The sequence below is a fragment of the Vanacampus margaritifer genome, chromosome 19 (genome assembly GCF_051991255.1).
Source record: "Vanacampus margaritifer isolate UIUO_Vmar chromosome 19, RoL_Vmar_1.0, whole genome shotgun sequence".
Classification (NCBI taxonomy): domain Eukaryota; kingdom Metazoa; phylum Chordata; class Actinopteri; order Syngnathiformes; family Syngnathidae; genus Vanacampus; species Vanacampus margaritifer.
In genome coordinates, this window is record NC_135450.1 from 3253969 (window position 1) to 3271212 (window position 17244).

General features: G+C 38.9%; 2 protein-coding genes and 1 long non-coding RNA gene across 7 annotated transcripts in view; 2 read left to right on the forward strand and 1 right to left on the reverse strand.

Moving 5' to 3' along the window:
- Positions 1-145: 145 nt before the first annotated feature.
- Positions 146-5861, forward strand: traf3ip2a (TRAF3 interacting protein 2a). 3 transcript variants are annotated; one of them, XM_077553253.1, is made up of 10 exons: positions 146-254; positions 875-924; positions 999-1409; positions 2302-2380; positions 2451-2635; positions 2733-2821; positions 2898-2966; positions 3031-3135; positions 5090-5164; positions 5337-5861. In XM_077553253.1, exons 2-10 carry the CDS (start codon positions 909-911, stop codon positions 5481-5483), a joined length of 1176 nt encoding a protein of 391 aa, XP_077409379.1. In that variant the 5' UTR covers positions 146-254; positions 875-908; the 3' UTR covers positions 5484-5861. The 3 variants fall into 3 exon arrangements, with proteins under 3 accessions (XP_077409379.1, XP_077409378.1, XP_077409380.1); XM_077553252.1 differs by having other exon boundaries at positions 157-391; XM_077553254.1 differs by lacking the exon at positions 875-924 and having other exon boundaries at positions 220-254.
- LOC144039668 (uncharacterized) lies at positions 4970-8882 on the reverse strand. Of its 2 annotated transcripts, XR_013289510.1 has the most exons (3): positions 8355-8826; positions 6484-7409; positions 4970-5479 (listed from the first exon to the last, which is right to left on the reverse strand). It is a non-coding gene; the product is annotated as an uncharacterized LOC144039668 (long non-coding RNA). The 2 variants fall into 2 exon arrangements; XR_013289509.1 differs by having other exon boundaries at positions 6484-8882.
- Positions 8883-12122: 3240 nt separating this feature from the next.
- The window catches only part of rev3l (REV3 like, DNA directed polymerase zeta catalytic subunit), a 48130-nt gene continuing 43008 nt past the window's right edge, over positions 12123-17244 (forward strand). Inside the window, exons 1-2 of one of the 2 annotated variants that reach the window (XM_077552206.1) lie at positions 12123-12469; positions 12574-12726. In XM_077552206.1, coding sequence (XP_077408332.1) covers positions 12588-12726 — 139 coding nt within the window. In that variant the 5' untranslated portion in view covers positions 12123-12469; positions 12574-12587. Of the gene's footprint in view, positions 12727-17244 lie in introns of both variants that reach the window. The other variant, XM_077552207.1, reaches the window with a different exon arrangement.

Consider the following 17244-nt stretch of genomic DNA (forward strand, 5'->3'; position numbering starts at 1 on the left):
AAATAAATAAATAAATAATAAACTGCCCAATGTAAATGTTAGTGTATATCCTCTTTGTGTGTGTGTTGCTTTTAGAATCACGTTTCTATTTGAACATTAGCTGGACATGACTTAAAAAAGAAGAAGACTACAGTCGTAGCAGCAGCCTTGTTCTGATTGGCCGTTCAAACTAAGGGGCAGGCAGCAGGAATGTTTCCTGTTTGTGTGAGAGCAGGTTTGTCCTGCGGTTAAGGGCGAAGCACTTCGACAGAAAGGTGTGATCTTTCTCATTATTCATATCCAAATTTCTAGGCTTCATCAATCTTTATAACTTCAAATTTAGTTTGGATTTTTCTTGGAAGAGCTACCTGTCAGGTGTTCTGAGCACTGGCGTTGGTTGACCTTTGTACTGGTGAGCACATAATGTTACGCTTCATTCAGCCCAGATTAAAGGCACTTAAAATGTTGTCGATTTAACACCAATTGATAGTATATGTCTGTGGAAATGACATTGATTTGACATTTCATTACATTTTGAGTTCAAGATTGTGAACACTTGCACAATGTAATGGAATCCTAAACCTAAAGAGAAAGTCAAAATATTCACTATTCTTCGTGAAAATCTCAATATTCTGGCTTCATAAAGATAATTAATTTCACTTTTGATTGACACTATGAGAGAGGAATTGATTTAACGTTTTTTTATTGGGTCTGCAGTTTGCAGTGATTTCCCACAGGCAATCCCTAATCGTTTGTCCTGTCCGTAGCTAAAAAGTGAACAAATTAACAAAGCTTTGTATGTATGTATGACTTTTACACCACCCACAATAAACAAAACATACTGTTGATGATGTGTATTTCTATTCATACTTTTTCCCCCTTTGAACCTGTGTAGAGTCTACAGTTGCTTTAATGTAAGCAGTAGCCACATGGCCACTTCGAAAAGTAAGAAACATTTGACCAGACATTCAGCACTAAGAACGCAACTGAACTGTCTTTTTGTTTTTTTGCTACTTCAGGCCATTGCTCTCATCGAAGCATTCCTATCGAGGTGGATGAGAGCATGCCAGCCTCCAGTCTAGGCTTCGACTGGCCCGTGAATTGCCAACAGTGTAGTGGACCAGGGAACAGTCGAAGCTGGGAGCAAAATGGGGAAATGAACATCCATATTAACCGCGAGAGACTTCTTCAGCATTACTTCCAGAGTGAACTCAAAAAAACAAGTCCTCCTACCTCTGACCAGGGGGCCTGTGTTTGGCTTCCAAGCCAAGGAGAGAATCACCGTTGTGGTTTTATTGAACCTCAAAACGGGCTTGAGTGTTCATTGGATGAGGCAGATGGCTTAGAAACCCCTCTCCCACTTATGTCTGAAGTCAACGCCACCCGCTACATCCCAACGCACTACCCAGAAGCACATATTTATGGCCAGTGTAAGTGCTTGGAAGACAGAATGGTTATACTCCATGTATGTTTTCTATTTGAAAAGATCACTTTGATTTTTAGCATTAAATTTGTCTTTTTGACTGTATTCATTTATCACATTATGAAAATTCTGAGTGGCCCACCCCAAACCTCAAAATAAGTGGGCTTCGTGTCGAGGTCAAGGCAAGCGCAGTGCTACTTAAACCACATCACATCAGCTAGCTAGCAATGAGCTTCAGCTGGCTAGCTTGTGCTGCTAAACATGTTGCGAAGTCGCTCCTAAAAGTCAGTAATCATCACCTCAATGGCGGGGCGAATAAGCTACACTGCTGACAACAATCGTTCTCACGAAGGGATGACAGGAAAAACGGAGAAGCCATGCTAATTGCTCAGCTAGCCTAAGATTGACATGGAATTGTGAAAGACCGGAAAGTGTTCGAGTGGACTTTTCACAATAGTCTGGCTGTAAACACATTAAAGCGGTGATAATACAACAAAATAGCAGGTAAATCAGGAAATTTATCAATTAATTAATTAATTAATTAATTATGCTACGTTATGGCATATGCCAGCTCGCAAAAGTGGCCTACAATGTTAAAAGTGCAAAGTCTATTAATTCTACTACTAATTTTTTTTAAGTTTACACAATACAGTCCTGAGTTTTGAATTTGACTTCTGAGTCTGTCGAACCAATGTTCTCAAAACTACATTACAGTACATTATATTATTTCAAATTTAAAAAACAAAAACTCAATTTAACTTTGCTAAAGGTTCATTCAAAAAATGCTCCTCATAATTAGAAAGCCGCTCCTCAAATTGATTGGCAAAACTGCTCCTCAAAAAAAAGGTTTTGAACCTTGCACCATAGTGATTGTGTTCTACTATTCTGTGTCAATGCAGGCCTCAGTCCAAACCAGGGGAGTTGTTTTAGACACTGTATGTGTCCAAACCACAAAGTTCGACCCTTTGAACGAACACGGTATTGAGCATCACTCATTCCTGTAATATTTTACAGTCAGCTCTCACTTGTGAATTATTTCCTTCTGCAGAAACCATCCAGGAAACAAAATGCAATATCACAATGTTCCAAATGCCACTAATGCCCCTCAACCACAAGCTGGGGCGGCTCCCAGGGATGTAATGTGTGAGGTCAGTTTCGATTACCCCCTTCAAGAAGATCCGGGTCCAGGTACGAGGGAGACCAGAAAGACTGTCACTCTCCCTGACAAATATAGTAAGTGACACTTAAATGTCTTAAATCTGGGTCAAACCCATCTCCCCTGTGTGGCTGGACAGAAGTGCGTTACTTTCTTTGTGTACTGTATTTGTAGGAATTGTTTTCATCACATATTCAGTGGACACAGCTGACGAAATGACTCCCTTCACCAATTTTCTAAGGAGTCAGGGCTTCAAACCAGCTGTAAGCTTCAACATGTCTCCACAATCATCTCTTCTCAAGTGCCATTCACACACCTTCACTGTCAATATATTTTTAGATTGACAGATTTGAAAATCCAACCATACGAATGGGCATCATCAGATGGATGGACAGATATTTGAATGATGTAAGTTCAAGATTTGTACAGTAAGAAAAAAAATTGAAACAACCTGATCATGGCAACTTTACAGCAATCCGTCCTCATCATTGTGGCAATCAGCCCCAAGTACAAGGAGGATGTAGAGGGGGATGGCGACGATGAGCACGGGCTACACACCAAATACATCCACAATCAGGTGAGCTCGACCACGAGTGAGGGCTCCGAGGCAACACGGGCACTTGCACAGTAAAAACACAATGCACTTGAACTAAACATGATTTTTTGAATTCACCTCATATGGAAGGAAGCGTGAAACTGCCAATTGAATTACATTTCTTCGATTAATGCCACGGCGTATTTTCCCATAATGCCATGGGGTAATGCGCATGTGCAAGTCAATAGCCCATAGCATTATGGTTGAAATAAATTTAATGTTAGCATTTAGCCTACGTTTTACCAATGGACAGTTTCGAGTTTACGTGATGTCACAATTACGTCACAAGTCAAAATGGCGGTCTTACTTGGTGTATACCTACAAGCTCTCTGCTCATTGAAAAACTTTGGAACATTGTAATTTGGTTTGTGAGGATTATTTTGATTTCAAAATGTTATTTGAAATGTCGTTTGACCACTGTAACAATCTGCCTGCATAGGCAGAAGTACGATATGAACAGGTGTACATTATTACATTATTAAAAATAAAAGAATCAAAACCGCGTATGTATACAATTTTTTTCTTAAGTCATCTGAATAATAATGTAAAAACTGTTACATCGAAAATTTAAATGTGCAACGTTGAGCTAATACGTGAAAAGATATGGCATGATAGCAAGCACGGAGCAATGGTAGTTTGATCTCGAGTTGAGTTATGCCCAGCCTGTCTACAGTCTTTTAATATTCTAAACAAAGATTAAGAAATTTGTGTTAATAATTTCAACGATTTGCAGAGGTGAAAAATCCAGGTCCAGAAAGTATCCTGCCACAGTTTTGCCTTAGCCCCTGGTGCTAGCTAGCTAGCTCCCTAGCAGGTAAACGAGCACCATGGGAGCTAGCTAGCTAGCACGACAACTGAAACAATTAGCAATAAGGGCTCAAGCCAAACTGTGGCAGGATTTCTACTTTCTGGACTTGGATTTGCCACCTTTGGTGATTTGGATGATTAGAGTGATGTTTTGCCTATTGTGATTCAGTTAACCCTTACACCCGTTGCTAAGAAGAACGGGTAAAGTAAACATCACTCCGAGGATAGCGGAGGGGGCTTTACTCCATTTCTATGGATAATGTTGCAATCTGGTTAACACCTAAAATATGTATAAAACAAAATGATGCATTTTATCACACTCAAAAACGATTCTTACCACTTATCCCCTGGGCGTTATTTTATTTTGAAATGGCTTGGTCAGAACCAACAAAAAGCCCAAAAAATGGTCAAATAACGCCCAGGGGTTTTAAGAAGTGCTGACTACAAAGCACTGTGGTCTTAGTTAGCCTCCATTTTGAACCATCCGGTTCCAATCTTTTACTGCTTACACATTTTCTCAGACGTTCAGAGTCCATTGGGAAAACATGTAATAATAACTTAGTTCCCATTATGTTATGGTTGAAACATCAATTTGCACAAGTGCACAACAACTTTAAGGCATGATTTTCTGAGAGCTTTGATTCACAGACAAAAGCAATACAATACGCCATTTGTTTTCACCGGGCATTGCATTGTGGACATGTCGGAAATGCCCGGATGTTCGGAATTATCCATATGTTCGAACAACTTTGCAGTATGTTCAAATGATATAGCCCAGTCAAAAGTTTTTTGTTGTTGTTTTTTTGCACTCACACAAACATGCACACATACAAACATGGTCTCCCAGGCGGGGAAGCGAACCCATGCCAACCTGTGACGGTTCCACTCCGCTACCTGGAGCCCAGCCCAGTCAAAACTGTTTACTCCACATTGGCAGTTCCACGCATCTGTAATACAATCCCAAATCAAATTTAAGTCTCTGCTTTAAATTGTGAAAACACAAAAATGCTTAATACTGTATGTCTCTTTTATACAGTATACAACCAAATTATAGACCATTAAATTAGTTACAAAGGCATGGAATGACTATAGTTAGAAAAAAGACAATCCTCTATTGCTATCATTACAGATCCAGAATGAATTCATCCAACAAGGGTGCCTGAACTTCAGACTTATACCAGTGTTATTTTGCAATGCCACTAAAGTGAGTAAAACATTACATTTTCAAATAAATGCCCAAACACCATTCTAACCCAAACCTTGTTGTCTTGAAGATGTCAACTCCATACCACTGTGCTGCTTTCACATTGTTTGGAAAAAGTACAAATGTGGTTTGAATGTGGTTTCTCCATCCCCTTGCTCTGTTTGTGTGACAGAAACATGTACCCAGGTGGCTTCAGAACACAAGGATCTACAGGTGGCCCCAAGACATGCAGGATCTGCTGTTGCGCCTGCTTAGGGAGGAACGCTACATCATTCCACAGCCGGAAGCATCCCTCACCCTCACAATTCGTCCACTCTGAAAGAAATCAGAAATAACAATGTGAAGAGTAGACACATTATAGCCTTCAACCGACCTTGGTCTTTCTGATTCATTATCCGGTTCTATACTTGTAATTTTGCAGCATAATCTATTCTGAGCACGAGCTTTTTGCATGTCTTGAAATTAGAACAGATGAGTCCAGTTAAAATGCATGATGAACAGTATGACGCATATTTCAGTGCTGCTTTGTTAGAGAACAATGATTGTTTTAGGCTTTTACTCTTACAACTGTCATGACTCATGCTGTTGCTTTGTGGAGTAGATTTTACGTAAAGTACCATTGAAGCGGACATAAATGGCATCAACCGTTACATATAATATGCACCAAGAGTAAAATAAATTAATAATTAACAAATAATTATTTTGTTCTATGTTTCCATCCATACACATATATTTTACATCAGTAATCTCAGATTTATGTAGTACTAACAATTATTATGATTAATAAATAACGATAGCCAGGTCAATACTTATTTTACACATTTGTCAGAAGCTCCACACACACACACACACACACACACACACACACACACACACACACACACACACACACACACACACACACACACACACACACATATATATATATATATATATATATATATATATATATATATATTACATCTTATTATTATTTTTTAATTGCAGTACGCTGTCTGCTGTAAAATTAACAAATGAATAGACATGATGATGAGTTGACATTGGAGTCAAAAGCCTTTATTTTCCTGGTGCTATATTCACACTAAAATACCATTCTGTAAAAGTCCCTCTCCACAGAGCTATAGGAAAGGAAAGGGCACATTGTTCCACAATGTGAGTAATTCTAGTCACCAGAAGATGGCAGTGCGTCTCAAATAATGAAAATACACTATCGCTTAGCCCTAAAATCACACAAGCATTGGTTTGCATTTGTATTTTATTTGCAATAAATAAATAAATAATCTGTTGTCAATTACAGTAGGTGGAAAACAGCTACTTACGTGTGTACTTATATGTGTCATCAGTCATTGTTGCAACAGGTGGCGCCAGGAACCTCCCCTCTCCATCAGGTATTGGCAGGATGTTTTGTGATGATGGCTGCATCACGCCCCTCTGATGGTGGTGGCAGTTGCAGTTTCTTTGTGGGTGGGGGGTTTTAAAGAGGTCTGTGTCCCGCCAGTTGACTTTGTTCTGAAATAATGACCCCTGACCAATAATCCTCACTCGACTGAAAACATTAAAATCTGCCCCAACAGTATTTAGGTTATAACATGTCAGTAAATATTAAAAACAAAAACTTCCTTTATTAAAAAATTAAAAAAATTTGAGAAAGGGGAAGAAATTTTTTTTTTTTTAAATAAAAAATAAAATAAAAAATAATAAAAAAAAAAATAATAATTAAAACAATGAAAGTTTACAATTTTAAATAATTGCTAATTATATGTCAATATTTGTTATGGTTTACAATATTTAATTTAATATGTTTTGCATACCTTCATAAATAATAATTAGGATGAGGTAGGACAGATATACTCTAACAATTTACAAATATAGTTAATTAATAAGTGTGTAGTTTTCAATTAATGTTTTCTCAATGGAGGCCGCAGCCCGTAAAGTCAACCTTTGGTCAAACGTCAAAGCAGGAATGATTTTTAATTACATAGCACCTCAAATTATGTCAAAAATGTGATTCTTCCAGATAGCTTCCCCAGTCTGTTTGTAATGAGACTTCAAATGTCGAATTCAAAGGTTAAATATATTCAGGAGAGATTAAAATTATTTTCTATTTATAAACATGGGAGAAAAAAAAAAAAATAATTTAAAAAACTCCTTTTAAATTATAATTAACACATTACTTCATCCCCAGGACCGGAATATGGCACTTTGGTGAGACCCCAATTGTCCTTAATGGGTGTGTCTCCTGATTCTGAAAAGATATTTAAAATGTATTAAACAATGTTCTCGCGCACAAACAAAATTATAAGGGAAAAAACAATCATCTATATAAAGAATTATTCCACATTAATTGCCATCCAAGTTATTTGTTTTTAGTTATTATTATTATGATTATTATAAGAGTAGAGACTAAACTACTTAATACAAAAACAATCCCAGAAAAATCAAACATACATCCTCTCATTAAACTTTAAAAGCAGATTAACAATCACACAATTAACATTACCTTTTATAAAAACATTTTATTTGACCTCATTACAAAGATGGCTGTTGGCATTTTTTAACCCGAGAAAGGGGACATCTGGTGGTCAAAATGAGTCATAGCAACTACAATCAGTCAAAGCCACCCATGCTCTACAAGCATAAGACATGCATCTAAATTTTATAATATCTTAAAACTATACCTCTCTATGTTATTTGTGTATTAATATTCGTTCGTTTTATATCAAACATAATTTTAAATATGACGTATTTGCACTCGTGAAGCCAGTTTAAGTGTTCAACATTAGTGCTTAAGAAATTTATATAAGGGGCTTATAAAATCAGTTACGGCAACAATTTATATAATGTCGTTCAATTATTTAACGCAGACGCTTGCGGGTTTTAGCGTTAGAAGTTTTATTAGTAATTTTACCGTCTAATTAATTTATCCCGTTTAGCGCTTATTAAACGGCTTAATTTGTTTTATTACATTAATTTGTATTATACAGTTATTTTATTTGCAAAGCAACATTTCAGTATTAATCATTTTTTCAATAAACTTTTCTTAAAGATACGTCCGGGACTCTCCTCTATATAAAAATTACATACACTCATAACATTATTAACGGGCGGTCGCCGTGTACGCACCTTCAAAGTTAAATTGCCGTCATTAAAACCATCAAACAAATACCATATCTTATTAAAATAAACTAACCTTTTCCACAATATAATCAAGTCTCGTCGTTCAATATTAATTACATTTTAAGTCAATATTCAACGGTATGTTTAATCCGGAAGCTTTAATTCCGATAAACGGTCAAATCATTTAGTCCTTCAGAATAAAAGCGTACCGTAGTCCCAACATTTTTAGTCATTATTTAACGTTATATAAATGGTTATAACTTCACAAAAATACCTAAATTTAGTATTCTAGCATTATTCATTATCATCTTATCCAAAATTACACAATTATGTTTCGTTTTTATTCCACCCGTAAACGCGTTCTTTATCTCTTATTTTACTTCGAACGGCCGGCGGTGCAAATTTCAACGTTCGTCATCAATAAAATTAACTCACCGTAGCTTATAACGGCGCCATAAGATTTATTCCACCGCAATCGTACATCCATTTATTAGTTTTTCAAAACCCCTCTTAAAGCTAGCTTTTGTTATTTTCCGATCGCAGATGCACATGCGCTGACAACTCTCTGTCGCCTCGTCACCTCGTGACGCGGCAACCGGCGTCAACCATTTTTGTAGTTCTCAAATAGCGTTTTCTTTCTATTAATTATTGCCCGTATTCTATAGCTTATTATATTATATTATATTATATTATATTATATTATATTATATTATATTATATTATATTATATTATATTATATTATATTATATTATATTATATTGTAGCTCTGTCATATTAATATTTATAAATTTAGTGACGTCTCACCTAAAACAAAATTAGTCAACTGTTCTCGTCGCGGTCACTTTAAGAATTTAGCGTGACGTCAGACTCTTACCCACACAAAACGGAACAGACAAACAAACGAACATCATGATGTCCCCCTAAAATAATAAATACTGCTTTTAATCAAAAGAGGCAGTCTCTCGGCATTTTAATAGCGTATCATCTTTTGTATTGTACGTCCATTTCAGCCTGTCTGTTCACAATTCTTTAATTCAATTGTGCAGAATCCCTCGTAACGTTACGTACCAACATCTGGTAATATATCATCTGCGCATTCATCTTTCAGCCTACCAGCTGAACAGATCTGTCCGTGAATATCCATATTCAATCTTCTCTCAATCATTTACGGACCTCTCGATCGATCACAAAACGGCGTACCAATTCCGCTTATTGCCGACCTGACCACCAAAGCTGAATTTTCTGTTCTCGGATGCTTAACGACGTCAATCAAGGCTGTACAATTCCACTGTATCTTTCGTAGTGCCTCCGAAATTCCATCCAAGAACCTCTCGTTTGTATTAAACAAACTGATTTCCTAGCACAAGGAGCTTTGAAACTTAATTATCCAACGTGCTCTCTCGCCTGCGTAAACACGGCTGTTTTCCAATCCAGCATTTATTTATGCAAGGGATTTATGTCGATTTCCCAAGCATCTCTCGTCCTTGTAAGAACTCAAAATGTAAATGTCCTTCAAGACTGACTACCAAGCAATTGCATACAACTCATCTGCGCATTCATCTTTTATTATACAAGGAATTTATGTCAATTTTCCATGTACCTCTCGTTTTATAAAAACATATGTTGTTTCTTAAAACTGACTCCAAAACGATCGCATATCATCTGCGCATTTCCGCATACAATACCACGTCACCACGTGTATAGTTCAAACACCGTGGTAAAATCCGAAATCTGGGACTTCGCGTCCAACCAAACGATTTCAAAATTTATCACTATTTTTCTTGCACAGACTCCACCCTCAAAATAATTTTACAAGACGAATTTACCAGCCGCAATGTTCTGAAACAGACAGAATTCCTAAAACGTGGATAAAGTGTCCACTTACCATTTATTATGTGCGCGGGGAATTCTGCCCGTCCCTGAACGCCCCGCTGGAAAACGTCGCTACGTCGTGGGTCACCAATTGAAGGGATAGAGGAATTTTGTCCTCCTTGCGTGTTCAAAAATGAGGATGAGTTTGATGCAAGAAAAATACACCTTTGCAAAAATGATTTTTAATCAATCAGAGATCTCTGGGACATACAACAGTTCCAATTACATCACTTAAAAACGTGGCATTTCAGAGCGTCAGAATGTTCCCCTCTTCCGGGGTTGCTGCGGCTTATATAATTTTTTGGGAACCTCCCCTCGATCATTTGGAGATTAAACATCCCTCAGCAATTTTCCAGAGCAGGTGAATCAACAAGGTCGGATTTTGGCGCGTGTTCTTCTGGGATACAGTTGAAGGATCTAATTTTCCCCATAACAACATCTCATAAACAAGTTGAATCAAATTTACGGTGACCGTGACTGATGAAGAAAGTAATAAGTGTGTGTGTGTATTATTTCAAAACTAATTCTGTTTTCATGACCGAGATGTGCGTGTACAAATAAAACAAGGAAATTTTGGACCAATCAGTGTATAGCAGATTCGAGGGCTCAATGTGTTTTCCGCACAAAAGTGCTGAGAAGGAACTTTTTAGACTAAACAGTATGTCCCAGCTTAAGGCCAGAGCATACGAGGTCAACATCATGTGCTCTGCTCAGGACACAAGACACTTCGACAAGGTTAATATGAAGAATTAAAATGTTCATGATGTGTAACAATAGTTAATATATGAAATTAGGTATTAAAAATGTTATAATATCTTTCAGGGACATGGCTGGTTTAGCTTTGTTGTAGCAATTTCAACTTTTTATATTAGAGTCAGAGTCACTGCTTGAGATACTGTGAGTTTGTCCACCACAAAATTATTTGCTATAAAAATAACAATGGTCCGATGAGGATGAACAAAACTAGGTCCTCCTGACTTTCCTCTTTTTTTCAAATGTAAAATTTTTTCCTCCGTCTAGTAGCTACTATAGTGAAACGTAACTCGTGCGATGTTAACCAGTAGTAAACTGTTAGTTGTAGTACTAGACTAGTACCACGCAGTTGTTAAATAGCGTTTGTCACTGTTTGTCAGCCCCGGTCCTCGAGTACCCCTATCCAGCCTGTTTTCCATGTCTCTCTCAGCTAACACAACTGAAGATCGTTATCAGGCTTCAGCTTGATATGCTAATTGTTTGAAATACCTGTGTTGGCTGTGGGAGACATGAAAAACAGGCTGGATAGGGGTACTTGAGAACCGGGGTTGAGAACTACTGGTGTAAATTATGCCTCACTAGTAGCCTAACATGTTTTTATGCAGAAATATGGGGGGCGGTACTGTACTGGAAAAACTTCACTAGTCTTTGCAGTGCTCCCTAGTCGTTCTACTAGTGCGTTGTGGAGACAAAAATGAGCACACTATGGGGTAGATGCCATGGATTTCCGGGTTTCACACATCAGTGCCGTTTGTGGCCACTGATGGCCACCCCTGCACCCCCCAACCGAACTCCGTGAAATGCTTCGGACAACTGAAACAAACACACTCGCTCCCGTCGACGAGAACGCGCAACCGAGGGGCTAAAGCGCAAGAACTGGGACGCGGCCCAGACGTTGCAAACAGGAAACGGAAACAAAGCTGATGTGTGAAAACCAGGAAGTCTGAATTTCCGCCTCCTCCATGGCATATACACCATAGTACATCAAATGAACAGTCAAACGTTAAAGTCCAAAGACAACATTCCAAAATGATTTATATGACAGGCTTTCCCGGACAACACCCCTTCAGAATAAACGTGTTATTCTTTATGGCATCATATCGCGCACCCTCATCTTATTTTGAAAATGTCTACAGGAAGTTGTATTCTACTGCAATATACCTTGTCGTGGCACAGTCGGGCACTGTTTTCGCCTCATAAGGAAGTGCAGCCCTGTAGGGAGTGAGCGCCAATGGAGGGGGCTGTCGGCTTTGGCTAGTTGCAATTCGTGATTTGGGAAAGACGCCGCATACCGGAAGACCAGGCATACGGCTTCCTGGCTGAAAACAAAAACACCATGGACTGTTAAAATAACTGGACAGTCGCTGAAGAACATGGAGCCGACAGCGGGGGAGAGTTAAATTACCGAGCGACGTCGTTTGCTATAGCGTTTCTGCACAGCTGGACGTTAATTGTGGATTATTAGGACGTGTTGGCGTCGGGGAACCTTTTGTTCTGTGTTTTTTCTTTTTTTTTTCGTGGACGCAACCGGGTTTCCCCTAAGCTTCGTCGTCGTTCTTTAGGTGTGACAGCACCCTGGTCGACTCTTCTTAACTGGTAGCAGATTATTTGTCCACAAATGGACTACTAGCAATTGTTTTTGTCCCTGTCTTTGCCGTGTGTGTAGCGGCCACGGCAGTCATGTTTGCAGTGCGCATCGTCACCGCAGACTACTACCTGGCAAGTCCTATTAAAGACCTCGACGTGTGTTATTCGGAGTTCAGGGAAAGCGATGTGAAGAAGGTGCCGGTGGTGCGGATATTTGGAGCAACGCCCGCAGGTCAGTCATTTAATTGTCAGTCTTTTTGTCAAAGAAACCTGTACTGCATTCGCCGTACACCACGCGGCACGAGACGTGGATCGCGCTTGGGCTCTATATTGCACGGGACCCCCACGGGACCGCAAACAACAAAACAGGAGGTGGACTGTGGAACTACCTCGATATTACACAATGACATGTCAATGTGGATAATTTAGTCGTGTAGTTGCACATTGTTGCAAAGCGTGGAGCACTGTTGCTAACCCACGCATGCTGTCTGCCTGCAGCGGAGTGATCACCCCTCCCTTCCTCTTTTAGTCCAGACTGCTTTATGGAGGCTCCCACAGCCCCATCGTGGCGTTGGCAAGCTCCTTAGCTCCCAGGGCTCGACGTTATTCTGTCATTTTAGGACTGCTGACGACGCTTTAATTGATGACGTTTTTGTTTTCATGAATGTGCATGGCTTGAAATAGAGAACCAATGATATATATAGCTTGAAAATAAGCACCCATGCACATTATAGGCTGCATATAATTATCTTTAATTCGAGTATGCACACCTCCAATATATTAGTCCATTAATTGACCTACAGTAAACTGAAAATGTGCCCCAAAGACATAGATGCTTCTTGACGTCAGTTGTTGCATACTGCATCTGTCTAGCATAACACCAAACAACAATGGATGGATAATCTATTTTATGTTAAATAGCTTGCTTGTTAAATAGTTTGCTTTCTGAAAATGTGACAAATTGCTCTTATGCATACTCAAATATACAGTACACTTTGGACAGAGGAGTGGCAACCACGCTCAGATACCCAAGAAATATGGGTACCCTTTTCCCCTGGTTGCTAAACAATAGCACAGTTTTCTGCATAATAGATCATCTTCTTTATCCCAGATTAAATAATTTTCTGTCTGCAGTATCCTCTAACCATATTTAACAGGTAGAGACTGTATTTTGTAAACCTGTGTCCCAGTATGCTTCCTTAGAGAATGACCGGGCAGATTACTGTGTGGGGATTTAATATACCCCAAGGGTCCACAACCCCCGGTGCACAGACCAGTCCCACAAAGAATGTAAAGCCTTGTTTAGAATTACTGCTTCAGTACAGATTTATCACAATTGGTGTATTCAGAAGCTCCACGTCCATTTTGGCTAATGCAGTGATCGACTGGTTAATAAAGCCACAAAATCCACAAAACTGTGTCACCACAATGAGACAAGCCACTCTACATTAAAACAGAAGTCCCTGAATTATTTTGAAAGGGAAAAAACATGAGTATGAAGAACAGAAAGAATGATTCAGGGCCACCATTGCAACAACACATGTTGAGTCTGCGCTGAGAGCAACAACCTTTAAGTGTCTTAACTTATTGCAAAAGCTAAGAAGCCCCTTACTATTGGTGAAGAACTTATTTTGCCTGCTAACTACGGATCTTTGCAGTGAACGTTTTGGAAAGCCTGCAGTGAAAAAAGTTGCTAACGTCTATTGGCGAGCACCATAACAACAAGTGAGTTTATATTGTGATTATTGAAAGTGTCCAATATAAAGTGTAATCATTAATTCAGATCGCATACTAAGACTAAGGAATCCCCATGCCTGGACTTGATGGTGGTAGTTAGAAACGGTACCATTGTTGGTTATTATAAGAGCTGCATGAATCGGTGGTGATTGGAATTGTGATCTGAGTGGGTGTAGAGAAGCGATCAGTGAATATGTATTATCAGACTCAAATTAGAACAGAGTGTTGTTGCGTGTGTTGTCAGACTTGAATGTAATTTGGAGCTCAGTATGTCTGACGTATGTATGTGGTGAGTGCGCATGGTGTGCAGGTATGGGAATAGTTAGCCAGATAATGAGCATTAAATTAACCTCTTAAGCAGAGTCAATATAGCCCATTTCAGGAATTTATCAATGCTTCTGTCATAACTTTGATGCTGCTCTCTCACTCTGATAAAGGACAAAGGAAGATAGTTTGCCAAATTCGGCACTGGAGAGATGTCTCCACAGTTAGCTTGCTTTGCTATAGGATGCTACTAGTCTAAGCCATCGATGATGGATTTACGGAACCAAAATGCACAAAATCTAAAAATAACCTTTTTCCGTAGCAGTTGACAAAATGTGCCAGCGCATCCTCTCTGATTCAATTTGAATAATTTTCGAATATGTGAATGTGAGACTTTATAAAGCGCATTGGGCACCGTATGGTGTAGGTAAATCGCTATAAAGTGGAACCTTAATTTAATAGACCTGGAACCAACGGGACCAGAACCAACAGACTTTGGATTCAAGTAGTTGTCAAAGTCTATTAGTTCCACAGTCTGCCTCTGTTGTTAACTGGCGCTGTGGCGGAATGAACAGAGACTGGTACACGTATTTCCAGGTTGTGGTGCTGTTTTCACAGATATAGTCCCCTCCAAAATGTATTGGAACGGCACCATGGTCAATTTCGTCTTCATATGGATGTAAATGCCATGAAATAAAAACTGAGATTAAGAACTTTTGTCTTCAGCACACAACAAAACCAAAAGACTTGACCATGCAATACATAGAGTTGTGCTTACCTGAAGAGTTTATACACGCACGCTCTGTAGAACAGAAATTTATTGTTGTGTTGTTGTTATTGTGGTGCTCACATTGAGGTACGCTGTACTCCTCCTAATGCAAACTGTGCATGTAAACTAATCATCTTAAATTTGAATGAATAGGACTACACTTAGCTATTCCTCTTTTTATTTAATTTTCAACACACATATGTGTGTAAGGCACTACATGTTGGCTTATTGTCACTATGGCAACAACCTGAGGCGGACGCACAAAGATTCGTTGCCACTGCATTTAGAGACTGCTTGAAATTAGTTAGTTCGCATACTGATTTATTAATTTTTTTCCACTGTAGATTTTGGATTTGTCATATAAAGAAAATGAGGCACAGTTTGTTGCTACATCTGCGTGCCACTCTGATCCGGCCTGAATTACAGTGCATTCCCCAATGTGGTGCGTTTTTAAAATGGGCGCCAGTCTTTCATGAGATGATGCAAGGCCTTCACTGATTAAATACACAGACCAACCGCACAAGTTTAAACATTTCACTGTTGTTTTGCTGTTTTGAATCAGACTGATCAGGTTGTTAGAATGATGTAGTGACACGTCTGTTTGTGTACTGCATGATCCCCTGGCGTGTCAACATAACATCAGAGTCTGTGTTTTTATTTATTTATTTAGTTTTAGAAATACATTTGTTGGTACTGTCTGAAATGCATTGACTTTGTGTCTTTGCAGTATTTCTCCGTTTTCTTTTCAAAGGGGCCTGGAGCTGAGATTTTGAACACATAAGCTCTTACTTTTATGTCAACTTTTATGTCATCTGTGCTCTCTCGCTGGTGCATCTGCTCTGCACCACGTGGCTTTGGCTGCAATCCCAGACCTCGTACTGCCTGTCCTTCCATGACCTAAGCCGTGAGCACTCCCACCAGTCACTCAGCTCTGTGTAATTCAATGCCTGCGTCCTCTCTTTTTTAATTTTTTTTTTATAAAGCTATCTCTAACGTGTGTGTGGCCTGTCAGAGCATGCTGTGTACATACACACCTGCATCTGAAATGAATGGAAAATTAAAACAGTAAAATTTGGCCTTTCCTCACACGGCAAAGAATTGCTGATGAAGGTGTATTTAACTTCTTGGATCTCTTGGTGTCCTGCTTGGTTCAGATTTATAGAAGAGCTTTCTAAGCCTGTTTTTGTTGTTCAAACGTGTGGGACAAGAGAGTGAGAGGAAGTGAATGACCAGCAGAGAGAGGAATGAAGTGGAGGGCCCCTTTCACCCCAGGTTTAGCTCTCCCCAGGGGAACTTTTAATGCCATCTAAAGGAATTCCTCATGGACCCAGTAATAGGATAATAGGAAGTTTCAAAAGGACTCCCCCACTCATTAGGATGGACATTGTCCCCTTAACTGTTTAGTTTTTCTGGTTCATTTACATTCGCGAACTACTCCACTTGTATGAAATTACTTTGTTGTTAGCACATGGTTTTGAGGAGATCCATTTGGATTTTTAAACCTCACACTTTGATTTACAGTAGTGTTCTTTACTCTGATCTGTTTGATCAGATGAGATTCAGAGGAAGGCCTTGTAGCAAGCAGCAGTTTCCCCAAAACAACTTTACTCTGCATTAAACCGCTAATCCTTATCCTGTGACAGTTTTGTGCCTGGATTTGTGGCCCGGCTTCATGTCGGAGGGGAGTCATCGTCAATGCAGTCCATCTAGTCATATAACAATAACCTGTACAAAGATTCCCCCCAAATAACGGAAACATAAGCAAGATCACCCAATTATAGAAAAACAGCTAAATATGTTAAGTATAGCGAGCAAAATAAAATAATGTGATAATATTATTATTTTGTAATTCTATTGTCTGTTTGGATAGTTTTGATATGGGAGTGGATGGTAGCTTGTAACAAAGATACACAAATAAATACTTGTTTACACACATTGACTAAACAGCATTTGTGATCGTTAGGTTGGTTACATTTTGGT